Consider the following 19,173-nt stretch of genomic DNA (forward strand, 5'->3'; position numbering starts at 1 on the left):
AGGAAGGACCTATTTCAGCTAATGGGGCCCAGGGAGGGTTGCTTTGGAGCTAAACGCTACCCTCAGCTGTTTGAATCCAAATTAAATTGAACTAACATAGCAGGGAGAAAGCTTAGCATTCCAGTCAGCTTTAGGCTAACGAAAATTTTGCAAAGGCCAAGTCCTCAATATGGTGCAGTTCACAAAAGTTAATGGGATAACCGTGATTTCCAGCAGCTGAAGGGGTGGCCTGTAGTGTTTATAATCATTTTGTGACATTCTGGTTATATTAAAAAAAAAAAAAAATCAATTTTAACTTTTATTTGTAGTCATGTCTCTCATTTCCTTTTCTAAAGTGACAGCCACTGTTAAGTCTGTGAAAACATAAAAGTTGCTGTAGACAAGCCAACATTTTTCTCATCATGCTGGAATACTTTGTATTGTATCTCCCATGACTGCCACTGCTGACCATGTCTTCCACTACCATTAACACGTGCTAACCATTAACCAAACTCAGTAGAAATACGCAGGACTAACAAGCTTTTAGTGGTAATACTGATAAAAGTTAACATGGCCTTCAAGAAAAAACAAGTGTTTTTAAGAGTCTGGCCTGTCCCTAAGATTCAACAATAAAATGGTGGTTGGAAGCCATTCCTGCAAACACTCTCCTCAGCACTGGCTAGGAAAGTACACACTGTGGGTCAAAGTAGCAGCATATTATTGCCTGTTATTTATCTTCTGAAGAAGTTTATGCTATCCAGCAGTTCTACAGAGTAAGTCTTCCACTGGACGTATGTCTTATCCAGTAGTTCCCAGTCTGTGATTGGTGGGCAACATGTTTCCTGTGAGACCCTTTAGTAGTAGCTGTGGCCAAAGAAAATTCCAAATTTGAAGCTAGTTTTGTTTGCCATACTCTATAGGGCCAGTAGCAGAAACAGACCTGAACGTTGAGTTACATGGCTCCCGTTCCAATGCAGCAAATCAACAGTCAGTGGATTATCTCCTTCTCAAGAACGTCAGCTGACAGTTCCAACTATATGAGATGCAAGATGGAAGAGGTGGGATTTTTTTTGTTTTATTGCTCCACCGAACTAATCTACACAAAACAATGATAATAAACCTTTGTCTTTCAGCAGCAGAACAATTAGGAAGGGATTAAACTAGCCATCAAAGGAGAAAGAACTTGTCATGTTAGAGAATGCCAACATTTTGCAGGGCCACTGCCTTTTGGTAATGAAGCAATATGATCCTACCTTAATGACATCTTCATCTGACGATTTGCACTCCACAGACTCCAAAAGATCAGTCACAGTCCCATCATCTTCCACAGAGACCACTTTGACAGGGACAGCCACAGTTTTCCCAGTGAGAATAGCCGTATTCAGGATCTCTGCTTCCTAAGAGACAAAAAAAGCCCTCTGGTTAATATATTTTGCTCTTACTTGTTTAATATTGCCTAGATTCAACTTTACATTAATTTGTAATGGCTATTCCAAGAACCCCTAGTACACTAGGCAGAACAGATAAATTTGCTCCATTTGTTTGTGGAACCAAACTCCAGTCCAGATCAGTGCTGTTAAAACATTAGTCATGCCCTAACCACTATTTCATAAATACTAATCAAGTGCCAGAGCAAACTAATCCCCAAGGAACCACCTTACATCTCATTAAGAAGAGGTACCTTGCATTTAGCAAAAGTGAAGTCTCCATTCCGAGCTCACTAATGATCACACGAAAATAAGATTTCAGATCTTGGGTTTTTTACCCACAAAAGCTTCCTCCTGAAAATTTACCATAGCTATTGAAGCTCTATGACACCACTGGATTAACACTGTCCACGTTTAGAGTACAGAAGTACTGTATAATGGTTAGGACACAAGTCTGAATTGAGGAAATTCAGAAGTTCAGCACTTTTACAAGTTCCCACAGCGAAGGTGCCTTCTGCACACCTTCTAACTTTCCAGCCTGTTGACAGTCTGCACAGGGATACTAGCTGCCATGAAAACCACTTTGCAGTACCTTCAGCCATCTGGCATGCAGGCTGTGCTCTCGAGCATGCCCTCTGACTGCCCGGTCAGTTGAAAGTTCAGGCTGACCATGTATATGGAAGCAGGCTTTAGGCTGGTCCTCAGGACAAAATGTTGGTGCATTCAGTTAGTTTCCTCATCCTCCACCTGTAAAATGGGCTAGTGGCACTGTATCTCCATCCCAATACAGCTTGGTTTCCACTGCTCTGCCTCCTGAGAAATCTACTGAGAGCGACACCAGTCTGGTCCCACCTAAGTGATTACACAACCCATGGGAGACAGGTTTTCTAGGACGTTTCCTGGCTCTTGTTCATGGTGGGCAAGTCACTCATCTGGGACTATTTCTTCACCCATGAATGAGGCTCACGCAGAACCACCATCCCACAGAAAGGACATTGCTGAAAAAGGCTCGTCTCCTTAAACAAGATGAGCTGTGCAGCAGCGTGTGTTACTGCTACGTCATTAGAGTGACGGTTATTGCAAAATGCATTCCAGCTGTTTGATTTATCACTTCTACATTTAAAAGAGTGAGATGTGATTATATAAAGAACATAAGCCTAGCCAGTGCTCTCAGCTACCTGGGTGTCACATCAGCCTCGCACATCACCGATTTATGCCAAGACTCCGAGAGAGCATGATTTGGTGCCTGCATTCTTCCACTCTTAATTACGAGACACTGATCACTCCTGAAAAGGCTTTTGAGCTTTTCAGAAGCATGCCTGCAAATCACAGACTATCCCATAGAACAAGAGGCTCTTGATTTCAGCTGGCTCTTGTGAAATAAAGGCTTCTCAAGCCCCCCAAGTGCTAACTTCTCATTATCTAAATGGCTCACACTATGAGCTCTGAGACTGACCTGATTTCACTTGTGGAAGACAACAAAGTAAGAGATTGAAACCAAGTCACCAGAAGATGATGACTCCCCCTACTGCCTCTTGGGCTAAAGGGGAGACGCTGAGATTTCTTTCATCTAAAGAATATGGATCAAAAAGTCTGTTTCCTATTACTTAAAGGAGCGGAGACACTTTATTCATATTTAACATTTAAAGAAAGAAGTGAAGAAAGAAACCCCCCTATTCCTTTGATAGCTGCTCTGCTAAAGTTCTCCCATCACCATCATGATCTTTATGGAAAGGTGAAATATGATTTCACAAAAAGAGAACTTAAGAAGAAAATCTCCTTCCTCTCTCAGCACAAAAGCTCTTCATAGGAAGAGCTGAAATTATAATTCATATCAAGGTGAGAATTATCTGCCTATACTGTAAGGTCCATCTGTCTTGAGCACACATTTGTTCTCAGAAGAAAATATATTATTCTGGCAAGTGGGATCTCAGAAAGATTCACAATTAAGTCTCCAGATTCTGTTATTTATTTCCTATCTGAGCTTTGCCACAGATTTACTGCACGCAGGTTATTCAGATACTTTTGCTGCTCTCCTGCAGGCTCCAGCGAGCTGCCAATGAGGGCAGCATGACAGAACAAGTGCTATTAAACATCCATGATAATTACAGAATCCAGGCATTAGGTCCTGATCTTGCAAACACTTGGGCATGTATCTCATTTCATTGGGGCTATTCAAGGCCAGAACACACGCCCGGCTTCTTGCTCCCGGTGCCAAGCTGGAAAGACCTGCTCCCCCAAGCAGGAATGGCCTGCTTCCTCCAGTTGGTACTTTATAATATGCAATTACTCCATAAAGCAAAAGGAGGTTTAATAACAAAGCCTTTGAAACAGTGCGATTAGTGAGGTCTGCTTACCAAAGCCAAGAGTAATTTCCCCTGGTAAGAGCTAGCAACAGAGAACGATTCTCAAAAGCTTTGCAAATTTCTTTTGAGTCTCTGAATTTTTACAAGTCTTGGATTTGGATATTCTGCATACAGACTGCATCCTGCTGTACCCGAAACCTGCCATTTTCTGGAAATGGATGCAAAACCAGCTTAACTAGTACATCAGCTGTTCACTGTCACCTTGCAAAAGCAGGTGCATAGAGCATCCAATACACAGCAAATTCTGCATATCCTAAGTCTCAGGTGACTGCAGAGCTAGGTAGCATAGGTCCTGCCCCCAAGCCTCCTGCCTGCAGTTACAGCCCAACAGCTACGGATCTGTACGTAACCCAATCATGTGAATAACTTACATGTCTTTAATAGGATTACTTAAAGAGAAAGAGATAAGTATATTCATACCTAGTTTTAAAATATGAAGCAAAATCGTATTTTGTCTTTATCCAAAATAAAAGTCCAAATTTGAAAGGCTTTGTAGCTTTTGCCTGTATCTGTACTCTAGATCTATGTTCAAAACCAGTGTGTTTCCAGAACAGAACACAGTTCATGCGAGTACAATGCACAGCATGTGATGGTATTGCAAATTCTTAGGCAGTTCTAAAAACCTCCTAAACAATCTTTATCCCCCTCTCTCCAAAAGAAATCAAAGCGGGGGTGGGGGGAAGTAATGTCTAGAGTTCATGCAAATGTCTGGTCAGGTGCCTTGATTTTCTATCAGTAACCACCACAATGCTCGTCCAGTCTCAGGAAAGCAAATCCACCCAATACTTCTCTAAAGCAATGGGAGTGCAAAGCAAACGGGCGATGGTCCGAGCTTCTTCTGCAGGGTTTTCAGGCTCTCCATCTGTATGCACTTGGAGGATGATTTCTTTAGGTTTGATTTTTTGATTAGGGATGATTTCCTTTGCACAATCTGCATCTCTCCTTTGAGGGGAGAGGCATAGTAATCATTTACACCAATTTAAGCAGCAGGAACAGAGTAAAACATTTCTTCAGTCATGTGTTTAACAGCTAGAGAGGGCTCAATGTTCCCATAGTGAAAGCGTATAAGAATTATTTCATTCTGAGGAAACAGACATGATATTTATTTAGTTATAAGTACTTATTTAGTTATACAGAGATTTATAGTTCAGAGACTCGGCACATAAAAGCTGTAACTCTAAAGAGTTACTAAGTTAAAAGTGTTACTTTTTGCTGCTTAAGCAATACAGGAATCTCCCGAAGAAATAATAGATTTTGTCCATAACAAACATAGATTATAGCAGACTTGACGTAAGGGTATTGCAGCATGGGAATCCTTACAGATTCTGCAAAGCTATAGCTAAGTATTCTGAGTACCAAAAGTTGATTCCCAGAGCAGCCATAAAAAAAAGATGCTGATCTTTCTCTAACTATTACATAGGATAACTCTATAATTCACATACACCAAACAAAATAATAATAATAGCCATCCGACAAAGACGTTTCTCTCCGTGTAACAGAAATGGCAGACTAGGTAATCTTTATTCTGAAATCGTTACCATGTTTAAAAAAAATGGTAATACTTTTAAAGAACATTCTGGGGTGAGTGTTCTTCACCTACTAAAGAAATTCATATTAAATAACTGAACATATTAAGCCCTCTAGCAGAAACTTATTCAGAAGATACATGCAGTAAACATCTATTTAAGTTGAAATGCAGAAGTGAACACCTATTACTTTTTCAATTTTAATTGGTAGCATCCCTGCAATTTAATTTCCCTTTGGATTTCTTTTGCCTTATAATTCCTAGGGTGAAAGAAAAGACTTTAACAATATCTTTATAAATCTTAAGGACTTCTTTTTCCCCCTTGGTTCTTTCCCTGTACCACAGCGTTTCCAAGTGTTTGTCTTAATAATGACTTTTAAAATAAATAAATATAAGACTAACTCATGCTTAGCTTTGAGGGCTTTGCACCAGATTTGTAACAAGGACACTTTATTTAATATTAAATACAAAGAAAAGTTTAATAACAACCGTCAGCATTCTTCCCCAGAAACACTTCAATGTCTTACTTCAGTGAGATTCAAGAAACACTTCAGTGAGATTCAAGATGCTATTTTCATGCCAAATCCCTGCTAGCCTCACAAATCGCCTAACACTCGAGCAGCAGTGACCAAGGCACAAAAGACCTGCAGATACGTTTCCCCAAAGTAACCTGAGTGGATCTGCAGCTCATGGACTTCAGCACAGAGGAGAAGCAGAAAAACACTGAGAGGGCTGTCTTAAAAATGTAGGCTTTAAAGCCTGGTATCAGCGGAGTTGCTCCATATTTATAGACATTAATTGTGATGAGCCTTCCTCAATCCTCATGCTCAAATGATATAATTAGGTTATAATTAGGTTTCTAAAATAATCATGTAGATTCATTTCTTATTCCCCAACAGCAGTTAATGGACATGATGTACACAGATAAATACGCTGACGTTCCACGACCTGCCACGGCACTTGTCTGGCTGCAGCACGCAAGGAGCAGAGTACGAAGCAGCTCCCACAGCATCACAGCACCGGCTCCACGAGCACAGCAGAGCCCATTACACCAGCTGATTTTTTTTCAGCCTAAATACTCAACTTCTAAAACAAGCGTGTTCCTTTTTGTTTTCAGTAGGTGGCTCAGCCTCCAAGTTTAACATCTACAGACTGCAATAGCAAAGCAAATAAGCACTGAAAATCTCCTTTAGTACAGGCATACTACCAAATGAGAGCAGAGAGTTGCCTGACAACCTGCCCTACATGGCACTTACTAATATTCTTCATTTTCCTCATTGGTTTTCTATTCATCAGCCTCTGGAGCATTAATGCTGGGTAACACCTCGGAGCTCGGTGCTATTTGCTCAAACCAGGCCCAGCTTTCCCTCCTCGACAGCTCACAGCCATCTTCTGCGTATCGCAGAAACCATGCCCCAGTCAGGCATAACGAATTTCAAATCTTATTTAGCACTGAGTCTCAGAATTAAGAAGCTAAGTGACAGCTGTTTAATTAACTCCTTAAGCTGATTAGAAAGCATTACAGAAATCCCCCCAAGGAAGAGTTTATAACTGTCAAGAGAGCCTAAGGCCATGTTAATGCTTCTGTTTAAACTTAGTAAGCTTCTAAACCAATAAAGCATAAATGCTTGATATCCTCACGAATGTGGTCAAATTCAGCTTTTTTCTTCATGTTATCACTGAAAGGAGAGGAAACAAAAACAGCATGGGAAGAATTTGAGAAGTGGGAGAGCAGCAGCTGAAGAGCAAAGCAAAGGGCTGCAGCTCTGCAAAGGAGCCGCCGTGAGCTCCAGCGTCTCGCTCTCCATCACGTGGGATTAGCACCAGCTGCCCGAGGAAAGCTGAGCTTGCACCAAAACTGCAGCCTCATCTCCAGCTTCTAGTCACAAGTACAGAGGTTGGTTCCTTGGTTCTTAAAACTTAAATCCACCTTTAATGATAAGATTATGGCACTGAAGTACAAGTTTTATAAGCAGCTGGTTGTGCTAGATACGTGGTGGTGCAGAGGAGCTGAAACACTCCAAAGCAAATTTCCTCGTTGTAACGTGTTACTGTCAGCTCCAAGGTTGCAAACAGCCCCTTTCCAGTCTTAAAATATCAAAATATGCAGCCTAAAAGCTTGAATTAAATAAAATAGAAGGTTGATTTCTTTACTTGCATTATGGTTTCTGAGCCTCTATGATGCACTTAAAAAAAAAAAAAAAAAAAAAGAAAAGAAAAAAAAGAAGAAGAATTAGCTGAAATTCTCCTGTGTTCAAAGGAATAAAGGAACTGGGGTCCAAAAGAACATAAAACACTCTGTGAGGCCTGTAGTTTAAATAGGAGAGTTGACAATACTGTAAGTAGAAAAGAGGGTGATTAACCCAGAATGCAATATGTGCAAAGATCACCATGAATTTCAAAAATCACTATTTGGTTTAATATGTGCACTTTTCATGGTGAAGGGCAAAATCTGAAGTTACTGGGAATGGGAGATGGAAGGGGGGGGCAATAAGAGCAAATTAAGCTTGTTTAATTTAAGAATTTGCTATATAATCCATTCCACTGTTTCCCTGGGTATAGGCAATATAGCTCCACAATCAGATGTGCTTAATATCAGACATAGGGTTAAAAGGAAGCATAATGTGAAAGCTGAATGTGTGTTTCTCTGGATGCCTCTACCTGCTGACTTGCAGTCTTCCACACAGCTGCTGGAGAGAGAAAAAATGATTTTTTTTTAAATAGCAAAATGTGATTGCAAAACCATTGGTAAAAAAGAAATGGGTGGCAGAATCAATGTCTGAGCAGATTTTTCATTCTGTCTTTTTCAGATGCCATGAAAAATTCAGATCGCCAGGCAAAGCGAGGGTGTCTCTCCACCAGCCACATTCTCACGCTGCCTCTGCTAGGGCTGAATAAGTGCTCCGGAAGTGAGCAAGATTAAGAAACACATGTGGCTGAAAATCACTTTTTTTGTTGATTTGGGGTTGTTTTTCAACCATATCCATGCCCTATTCCACCTCACCATGCTGCTCCGCCAGGCTGTGTCCCGATGCAAGAAGGTGTGGGAACGCCAGCCGGGCTGGGACACGGGGCAGCTCCTGCCCCGCTGTGCTCACAGTGGCTATGAATACAGGGAAACTGCAGCTTGAGTAAACAAACATTGGTCAAATTGTTGGCAGTTCTTTCCAAGCCAAAAAAAAACCCTTATTTGGTTAGCTGAATTATTTTCCTCATTCACATATGTCGCACAGTAATAACCACTGGGTACCACTGCCCTGAGAGCGTGGCATCATCCTATTTCAAATTTCACGGGACAGTTTGGGGGTCAGGTCTCAACCTGATTTTGGGAATAGACTTAACAGGCTCCTGCAAAGGACAGAGAAGGCTGTGGGCATTGTAATACACGACCTATAAAACAGATCTGTTATTGATACATCTTATTCCCAAGAGACCTCTTCTTTCTCAAGCTGCCCAAGAGCGAGCATCGGAGTAAGGGAGGATTTGAGGAGCCATTCACATGTGCCAACAGAACACCCAGCATCCCTGCACAACTGCATACCCAACCCAGAAAATAATTCCCATCCCTAATACTCCTTATTTTATAGCACAGTCCCTTACCAGTCTCATAAATTACAAATATTCTTTCAAATCACCATCTCAGCTGAATATCTGAAGAAAAATAATTAGGTTAAACTAATATATTCCTATTAATAATACATATATGGATCCAGTATTAGTGCTAAATTAATATGAACCACACACAATATAAGCTACTGATTAATTAAATCTTTATAGTAGCATGTATCTGTAGTAATTTGAAAAGACAGTTCATTAAACACTGAGGTAATCCTTACCGGGAATCAGCGACTTACATCCAAATCACAAGAGTCTCATATTGAGATTCTGCAAACGATGCTAATAGTTAATCATGACATTCAGTCATCTCTCTGCTAGTCTTTCTAGCTAATCATCTTTTTCTGAGGATCTATCACCACCATTTCTATAACTTGCCAAACAACTTATACCACAGGCTAAATAGGATATAATTTTTAGAATTTCCTGTTTCTGGGAGTTAACTCCAGCTGGGGTATTTCAGCCCAGGAGACATCTCACAGAGCCCACCCATTAAGGAATTAGAAAGAAACTGCAAGACTTAAACTCAGAAATCCAGGAAGATAAATATTTCACTTTGAAGTTCAGTGAAATATTGATGGACTGGAATGGTTATACAGGAAACCCAGCCAGCATATTTCTAAGAGTCACCATGAAAATTCGACAGAGCGCCAAAAATTAGTCTGCAGCCTGGCCAGGATATGACAGTGGCTCAATAAAAATGTAGGGCCAATTTATTAGTCTTTCCAGCAGGTGCATCTTTTCTGAAGCCAACATACCAATGTTTACTCACCTCAGAGTGAATTTGGCTCAGAGGGTGCAGTTCAGTGGTGGGATGCAATCAAGAGCACAACTCACACAAAACATAAAGGCCAGCAACTGTTTCCAAAGCTATTATAGGCTTTATTCCACACCACAACTTTGGCTTGTGTCATATCTGAAACATAAGTACTTCCAGAGTTTGTTACAATCCTATAAAAATAAAAATAAACTGTGATGTTCAGCTCTTTGATGAACTAGCAGGTAGAAATGTTTTCTTTGGAAGAAAAAAATGAAGAGCTAAACTCTTAGCTGTACCTATATATTTGCTCTTCAAACTGTTCGATTTTGAAGCCTTCAAAATATGACATTCCCTGAAGTCAAGAGCACCAATGCACCATGACTCAGTTATGAGGGAAATAGGGCAAGTTTGGTTGCAGAAGGAGTGAGCAGATTTGGTACAGATGAGCAGTGAAACAAAGGCGCATGCACATACGAAGCACAGCTTTTTCCTGCCAAAAATAGAGAACAAGCTATGGCCAGACTGTGCCACAGGGAAAAGCGACACGGGATGATCATGCAGACTCTCTGCCCCTCCTCATGTCACGTTTGAGGCACTCAGGAAACACAGGCAATTCTATTTAATCTGACAGCTAACTTTTGCAAAGCCTTTTAGATAATTTTTATTCTTACAAAACAACTTTAATCTCTATATGGATATAATCTATCACCACTAAATTATGTTTGACCTGAAAGAAAGAAAAATGAACTAGATGAGACAGTGCTGCATGTAGTAAATAAGGAGAGAAGCAGTAAGACAGCACAGCTAGGTGTTACTCGGGAGAAGCGCCATCATCGTTACGATGACCAGCAGTGAGAGCTGTCTCATTACGGGGTCTGCCACGCTCAGCACACACCTCCGGACGCAGTGAAATGCATCTTCGCCAGAAGCAAAACCCAGGTGCTACCCTGTCTGCCTTGGCGAGGCAGAGCTGTGGATCGGGCTGGCAAATTCATATGTTTCTTGTTCATACGTTACTACAACTAGGCAATCATGGCTTGCAGAAACTGCCCGTTATTGCAGAATGCAATCCTTTATTTTAAAATGATGAAAAAGCCAGAAATTAAATCTCTTCACTCCCAGGGAGAAAAAAAATGCCTTTGCATGTCCCTTTTCCCTACCTTTGCCTGCCTCAGGTATGTAGACTAGAATCTCCTCAAAAGAGAGATCTTCTCTGTTTTTTTTTTTTCTGCATTTGTGCAGAGTCCTGTCTGCAGTTCAGTTCTGAGGTGTAGCTGCTTAGCTAGCTAAAATACAGTAATGGTTTTCCTGGAGGTGACACATGGCAAGCACACACTACAAATACGAGGAAAGAACAGCAGCAAGAGGACAGGCAGCCTCAGTTTCTGGTGCTAACTCTTATCTGCAACCCTGCTGCTGGGACAAAATCCAAAGCACACGTGATTTTACCATTTAAAAGTATGATGAATGTTTACACTAAACCCACAGTTGTTTAAGACAACTCTTCTGGCTGTTTCTGTGGTCATGCTTTTGGTGACCATCTGGTGGTCAATCAGATGTTTTCTGAACAGCAGGTAGAAAAGGGCCAGGACAGAGGACCACACCTGGGCTGGTGAAGGGCAAGCAGGAAGAAGAGAGCAGTGGGGATCTCCCAACCTATCTAGTGCCCAAATCCAAACTGCAGCTGGTGGAAGGGGACTTTGCTCTGCCCAGATCAAGTTCTCTCAGTCCTTTAGTCCAGTATCAAATGTGGCATCAGAATCAAATAAAGGAATCTGAAAAGCGAAGAATACCCCTTCATCCTGCTCTTTTTTTCCAGTTATGTTTACTTTCTGCTGCCCCATTGCTACCCAGGCTCCACTCCTCCTGCTCACCCATTCAGTAGCAGGAACAAGAGGTCTTTCAAGGGAGAAAGTCATTCCAGGCATAATTATGTCCTAATATTTATGGACAGCTTTATCTAATAGCTTGGAGCTGCTGTTACCTCGGACAATTTAGAACAAAGGCTTTCCCAGCATAAATTTTACAGATGGACAGGTCTCCTAAATAAAACGCTGAAGTAATTGTTTGATTTTGCCACTTTGCGGTGCAGAAGCGTAGCACTGCAAGTGTGTGCTTTCTGCTGAGGATTCCTGGCGCAGGTAGCGCGCAGGCACGCTACCTACGGGGAACAACGAACTAACTCGTAACGGGCAAGTTGGTAACGCTAACAAATAAACTGTCCAAGTTTCACCTGGCCTCCCTCAGGCTCAGGCTGCTGGGGAGCCAAAGCCTCCCTTGGCAGCTCACCTTCTTCTAGCTGTCGTTGAAAAGCCCATTTGGAAAGGGCGCAGCCCCTCCAACGCTCGGACGGCTAACGCTCCGGGATCACGGCAGGGTGCTTTCGGCAAGCCCCGCTTCGGTGTTTTGGTGGTTCGCAGCGGTACCGTGACACGAGGAAGCGGTCACGTACGTTGTCTGGTTATCAAAGTCAGGCCACGGCTCTTCAGAGAAATTGCTAATTAATTCACGGGCTCCAGCCCGCAGCTCCACGAAGCGGCGCGCGCGCGCTTGACGCTGGTCTCCCGACAGGCCGCTTCAGCTGGTAATCAGCACGGTTTGCTCTGAAACGCGAGCAAGCAAGCCACGTTGGGCAGGGTTTCTCCTCCGCCCGCGCTGCGCCGGCTCGCGGACCCCCTTGCGGGAGGGAGGGCACGGCGGCCGGGCAGACGGCGCGCGAGCGAGCAGAGCCGGCCCCGGGGCCCGGGCTCGCCGCCGGGCCTCGTCCCGCCGGCTCGCCGAGGCCGTGGAGCCTGCTAGGGACATGTCACGCAGAATTAGCTAAGCCCAATCAAAATTTCACACCCAGGGTCAGTCTCGGCTCCGGGACTGATGTGCGAGCACGCAGGCTCTTCTGATTCTTGGGCCCGTGGTTGAGAAGCCATTTAACGGAGGGGTTTGGTGCCTGCAGGGGTCCGGAGCTCTGCGAGCGGCGAATGTGGGATAGGATGTAGGGATTTCCAGCAACAAATGAAAGCTCTAGGATATCACTTCAAAGAAAAGATGCCAGTGAGACTCTAGCAATGCAATTTAGCAGAGTAAATATTTGGTGTGATGTGTAGCAGAGCCAGAATGACTGGGGTCAAACTGATGGAGACAGCTTCGCTTTTATGGAGGGAAGCATTAAAAATTCCCAAACAAAGCACTGGCCTTGTCTAATCTGCTTTTTTCTTCTCTTTATTCCTTAGCTCGCTGCTGTCATTCCCGGGCTGTCATTTCCCCTCCACCTCGTGCCTACCCCCATGCACTCTGGGACGCAACAGGAATACTAAGATACTCTACTTTCTCCTGCAATTTTCCCAGCCTTTAACATCTACCAGATAGCTCTTTCACCAGCACATCCACGCTTCTCCCCATGCCACCTGCAGAGCTAGTTTCTTCACAGCCCTCTTTAAAATTCAGCTCTGCCATAGCGACTGCAGGATGCTGCAAGTCCCTAACAGGCAGGTTTGTCCCTCTCCTCCCATCTCTGACAACTTTGGGTTAATCCTGTGAGGTCAAGTAAAGCCTGTCAGTAAAACAGGTAAATCAAAGTGTGCATAAGGTATTTATAAGAATATATATAGACAGATTCAATTTCTTCCATGTCTAGAATGTACTTTTCAGAGAGGAAATCATTTAGCAATATCTACAATAATAAAAATACTAACACCTTTATTGACTCTGACTTAATTTTTATCATCTTCAAAGGACTGCTATTCCCCTTTGCATTTTCCAGAGAGGAAGACTGAGATGTAATAAGTTTAAGAGACCTGCCCAAGCCTCCACACCAAGCCACTGGCAAAGCTAGGAACAATCCCTGGATTTCTGCATCCCATTTCCCTGCTGCACAGGGAAAATCTCGGTAACTTAGATGATGTGCAAGCATACTGGGAAGATGAAGCAGTGACAACGCCAAAGGAGATTTGCAAGGATGAAATTTGCCCCAATGTTTGCCCCCAAATTAACATAAGCTCCCATGGCAGAGCCAGAGTGCTGTGACTGAACTAGTTTTTCACAATTTGAAAGGGAATGGAGGTGTTTCGTAAGGAGCAAGAGAACACACGTTCTCCAGGTTACTGCGCAGAGGGGAGGTGACTAAGTGTCCTATTCCAATGTCTCCCTACAGATTGCCTTGCAGTTTTAATAACAAATTCAGATTTAGAAGCATCAAGCAATAAGCAGCCTGAGCTAAATCGGAGCCACCACAAGGGCCTTGGAAACCTGCCCCCAAACCAAAATTCGCTCATGAGCAGACTCACAGTGGAGCAGCAGGGGAGCCTGCAGCTAACTGGCTCTGCTGGGTCAGTAATTAACTCCTCACCCAAACTCTTAACAGAGACCCAGAAATAAACAAAAAGGACATGCAGAAAAAAAATATAATGTTCCAGCTCCCATCTGGTAAATGGGGCCAAAGTCTGCTCTGGGACATGTGACCTTCATGAGGATATTTTGATGTCCAGGGCAGAATTTAGGTCACAACATGTCTTTAGACAAAATCCGTGACAGCAAATGAATAAGGTCTCCGGTCCCTCCCCACAGAAGCAGCAGAGGTTGTACCCCCAGCACAGTGGGTAAACGTGCATTTGCAGTGCCGAGCCAGGTGTTGAGCAGGGCAGAAACACTGCATTTCTAGGAACAGAAGTAGATAAATGCCATTTACCTTGGTTATAACACTGCCGTCTCTACAGCTGAAGAGTGATACCCTCTCTCCAATGCACTCAATTCCAGCAAATACTGGGGGCCAGAGCCCTCAGCCCCAGAGACCAGTGGCATTAGCATGAACCCAGCAGGACACCGGTGCATGTTAATCCACGAGATTGCGAACCAGAACTCCTTTCCCCTGAACCACATCGCCCTTTCGCTGCCAGCAGGATGTCCCAGCACGGAGCACCTTGGATGACAACATTTTAGGCTATAATCCTTGACATGAGCCCAAAATTTCATTTCTTGGCATAGATTTTGGTAAGGAAATTTGGATACTATTTTCCATAAAAAAACAAAATTTTGTTTCCAAAGAACAACTGATTACAAGCCGCATGCCCATGAAGGTATTGAGGTGCCCGGACAGCAGTGGCACTGTGGTTTGAGAATCTGTGCAATTAGCCTGTGACAACAGCTACTGCCAGGTCCTTTAGCAGATATAGCTGGGTGTAACTACACTGATCTCGCAGAAATGCTGAGAACTGGCCCTCACATTTGTTTTCCTGGCCTTAGCTAAAGTCCATAGTACAAGGAAGTATGAGGATTTGAATGAAGATAGAATATTTTTAGGTCTGATCAAGGAAGCAAAGAAAGGGAGCTGGGAGCCTGCAAGCTCTGCTTTGATCATTTAGCCTTTGCAGATTTCTGACAAATTGTTTTTCTGCATGAATCTGAACTGATATAGATTTACATGAGTAGTTAAAAAGTAATACCAGTTGGGAAATAAAATCCCTAACAGCACCACAGAAAAGCAATAAACTTAAGAAGCAGTTAGACAGATAGAAGAATGATCAGAAATGTTTTATAATAGAAAAATATTAATAACAGAGAAAAAGAGTGGCTGGACACTTGTAAAGCTAGCTGAGGCAGGCTGAAAGCAGGGAATCCAAAAAGCCATTAGAAAAAAGACATGAAGAGTCTTGTAATAATATCCTAAGGAACATGCAGGTCGCAGATTCAATGTCTTTAAGACTGTATTGTACATTCTGCAACATTTGTTTAATGTCTAATCCTTCTGGAATGACTGGTAGAGAACTTATGTTAATGTCAGCCCAATGTCCTGAAGGAAATAAATCCGGACTTGAGATTAAATTACATATTTTGTACCCAGGACATTTTATGTATTTTCCTAATCAGATGTATATAGAGATCCGTATCCAATATTTCACCTGATGTCAGTGCAAGAGTAACAGCTTACTTTTCCCTCTACAGTTTCCTCTCAATTTAAATTAAACTATCACTTTATTAAGTGCATATATCAAGAACTAGTCACTCTATAATGATTATGAAGTTGTAAGTCTGAAATCTTCTAGGATATAACACTCACACTGAAAAGAAATACTGTTATTTGTAGTGTTAGGGGAGAATATCAGAGGCAATTTCCAAGGTCAGACATCTAGAGAGGACCAAGGCCCAAAGACTCTCACAGCATCTGGTGACTTCAACAGCAAAATTCACACCATGTTTAGTGAGTCCAAACCTGATCACAACCACATCGTCTTCCTGGGATATGACAGTCCATAGCATTAACCAAATGCCACTGAAAGTACTTCAAGGCCCTGTGCTTTTATTTGCAAATTTTGCAAATTAAGAAAGATGTAATGCTTCATGAACCATTTCCGCCCCCCCCCAGCTTATTTAGAGATAAGTTTACAGACAGAAAAGATGGGGAAGGTATAGAGCCTTTTATTGATAGTTTATAATGCCCTTGATCCAATAAATAACTGCTGCCTGATGCCAACATTGAGCCTGGTGTGACCATTCATCACCTTGTTACCAGCTAGATAGACTGCCTCTAGACATTTTCTCCTGCAGGAGCCAAGCTGATAAATGGTTGCACTAGGCTCCGTACTGGTTTGTGACATGCTTATTTATTGGATTTAAAAAAAATGGGGGGAGGAGAAACTCTTGAAACTACAGCAATAAAGGCTTGGTTCTTCAAGTTGCCTCCAGACACACAAGACCAAAATAATCTGACTCTTATTTTCATTTGCTTGGGTTTTCCTGTTTGTTCTAAACTTATCACAAGCTCAGGGCCCTGCAGCCAAAAGCAGCACAAAGCTCTGGACCTACCTCGACAAAATGATAGTTATGCTCAAAAACAGCCTGCTTTCAAGAACCAGAGTTAGTTTGATGGCTTGCACTGGCTTCAGTGAGATCTGGCTGGCGCTTTGCCCAGGTTGAGGTGGTCACTCATCAGTGATTATACTGGAACCAAAATTTCCCCTCGTCTTTTATGTCTAGTTATTTTCTACAGCAGGAGTCTCCCCTTAAGTCCTCAGTACTCAACTCCCTCTCTATGGAGAAGGAGTTTTTATTTTCTATTGCTGCCCATGGAGAGCAGCAATATTTGGATGGATTGACCTCAATTGCACAACTGAGATTCAAAGAGCAATTAAAAAAATCTGTGGAAGAAAGAACTAAATTACACTCGCAGATTCAGCAATGCTCTGAGTTATGCAGTCAGCTGCTTGGGTGCACCTTTCGTTGCCCTTGCAACCCTTCCCATGGTATCTGCTGTCCGTCACTGTTGAGCGTGGGGAACCAGAGCAGAACAACTTTTGGTCTCAGCCAATATGATTCTCTACATAGAAGCTGTACTCTTTTTACTGTAATTGCAGTTTAAAAGCAAAATGGAAACTTCTTCCCATACAGTTGGTCAACTATTGTCAGTTTTATTTTACATAGAGACCTGAAAATTTGTATTGGTTAAAGGAATGGATTTTGACATTAGTGAAAAATATAAGCTCTCACAATATCAAATATTTAATTATTCCTGATTAATTCTTTCATGGGCTCAGACTTGCAACTGATTTAATACTCCTGGATAATAACTTCCATTATAACTGTGTCTTTGATTTTTAATTAGCTGTACAAAGTTTCTCATTCAAATCTAATATTACTTTTGTTAATATTGTCAACTCTCTGTTTAGAGATTCTGTTCACATTAAACTCAGACCAAGCTCAGACCTTGACGTCTGCCTTTCCACAACTGTGTGAACAGATTCAGTATGAGGCTTATTTATTCTGTACAAACATCTACCAGAGATACTGTCTCCAGTATCCTGAACACTGCTGTCTGCCAAGTAACCCCATTCTCCTAGTACTATTGCTTTCACTTCACCTCATCTAACTCGTGTGACTCCCCTGATACTAATTTGGTTGGTCATTTCAGTAATTAGTCTACTGATTTTCAGCTACTTTACTGAGACTACTCACATGGCTGAAGTTAGGACATGCAAACAGGTTCAGCTTTCACTGGGGCAAGAACTTCATCTCCCTTTCAGACTAACTGAAAATCTGGAACAGTCTACAGCACTTTGGGATTATCCTGAGATAATGAATAGTAACTGATAGTAACTGAATAGAAACTGATAAAAAAGTGACTTTATTCTTGTTTTCTGTGGTCACCTATGCAGGAAGCTTTATAATAAAAAATAACAACAGTGAAGAATAATAACCTATTGCCTGTGACTCTTTGGGAGCGGGTAAGTTCCCAGCAAGGGGTACCCCAATTGTAGCAGCATCACACACTTGTTGCAAGACTGCTGGCTAAGTCATGTAAGGCCAAAGTACAACATTTTCAAACTTATGTGCCATTACTCACCTAAATCCATAGTTACAGACCTAATTAAGTGACTTTACTCAATTAACATTCAATACAAGTGAGCTGGCTGGAAATTACGTGCTGAGCATTTTCAACTACTAGGCTTCTTGTAATTCAGGGTCTAGACATGAGTTTAGGTGTCCTACTTGAACCATTCACATCAGAATTTTATCCTTGTTTTGAAAATATCAGTTTTTCTACTTTAACTTCCTTGTAATTAGATTCACATTTGTCTATTCAGAGAGGATGTTGAGAATACTTATAAATTCCCTTAAAATGATTGTTTGGATAAACGGTGAGGCATAAAATGCAAAATGCCAGCACCACTTTGCAAACTATCACATTGTGACAAATAGACAGAATTTTGCATTTTTGAAAACTCTGTCCTTTTCCTATGTTTGGGATTCTTCAGAGTCTCCTTTAGGTCCATCTTCCTCCTCTGACCACCCCTCGGCCATGGCACCTCTGCCACCCGTTAATGCCATGCCTAGCACAGCTTGCGGGGGATGTGGAGCTCCCCGTGTGCCCTGGGGGCCAAGCACGCCCCACGGTGCTCCCCGGCCGAACAGACCGGTAATGACCAACTGAACTGAGTCTTGAACGCTCATCTGCCATTTGACCACTTGTTTGCACTGCTGCAGCACAAGCACGGTAGCCTCATATGATGGACATATTATCACTCTTCTCTACTAAAGATGGCCTGTAGTGGAGAAAATATCCACTACAGTGGATATCAGTAATCCAACGTAGTTGCTCTGACAGAGGCTGATAGCTCTTTCAGACAGCAGCTAAACATTGTGTCTGCAGAATCCCAAAAGCTTTCTTTCACAGGTTTGCCATTTTACCATACATAGATATCTGTTTCAACTCCAAAAGATACAAAATCTCCTATCAGCTAATGTATGGCTTTGTGGAAAAGGTTGGGGAAGCTGCCTATAATCAAGTTAAATGATTTTTCAGTGCTTAACATTTTCATACAGGTGGGTCTTAAAATTATTAGATACTCTCCTGTTTGATCTGCTACCTAAATGCCAACTGCACAGAGCAAAAGCACCTAACTGGCATCCCATCTTTTGGGTTCAATATATTCAATTCTCCTTGGATTGAAAGGTTTCCTATATTACTTATTAGGCCTTTCAGGGGACTGGGATTATACTAAGGACTTTTTGCTT

At 42.2% G+C, this 19,173-nt stretch overlaps 1 protein-coding gene across 1 annotated transcript in view; it reads right to left on the reverse strand.

The window, feature by feature from the left end:
- Positions 1 to 19,173, reverse strand: part of TMEM132D (transmembrane protein 132D) — a 261,108-nt gene that overhangs the window by 40,545 nt on the left and 201,390 nt on the right. Inside the window, exon 5 of the mRNA XM_062590102.1 lies at positions 1,233 to 1,376. Within this exon, the coding sequence (XP_062446086.1) occupies positions 1,233 to 1,376 (144 nt within the window). The remainder of the gene's footprint in view (positions 1 to 1,232; positions 1,377 to 19,173) is intronic.

Source organism: Rhea pennata, chromosome 17, assembly GCF_028389875.1.
Source record: "Rhea pennata isolate bPtePen1 chromosome 17, bPtePen1.pri, whole genome shotgun sequence".
NCBI classification, from domain to species: domain Eukaryota; kingdom Metazoa; phylum Chordata; class Aves; order Rheiformes; family Rheidae; genus Rhea; species Rhea pennata.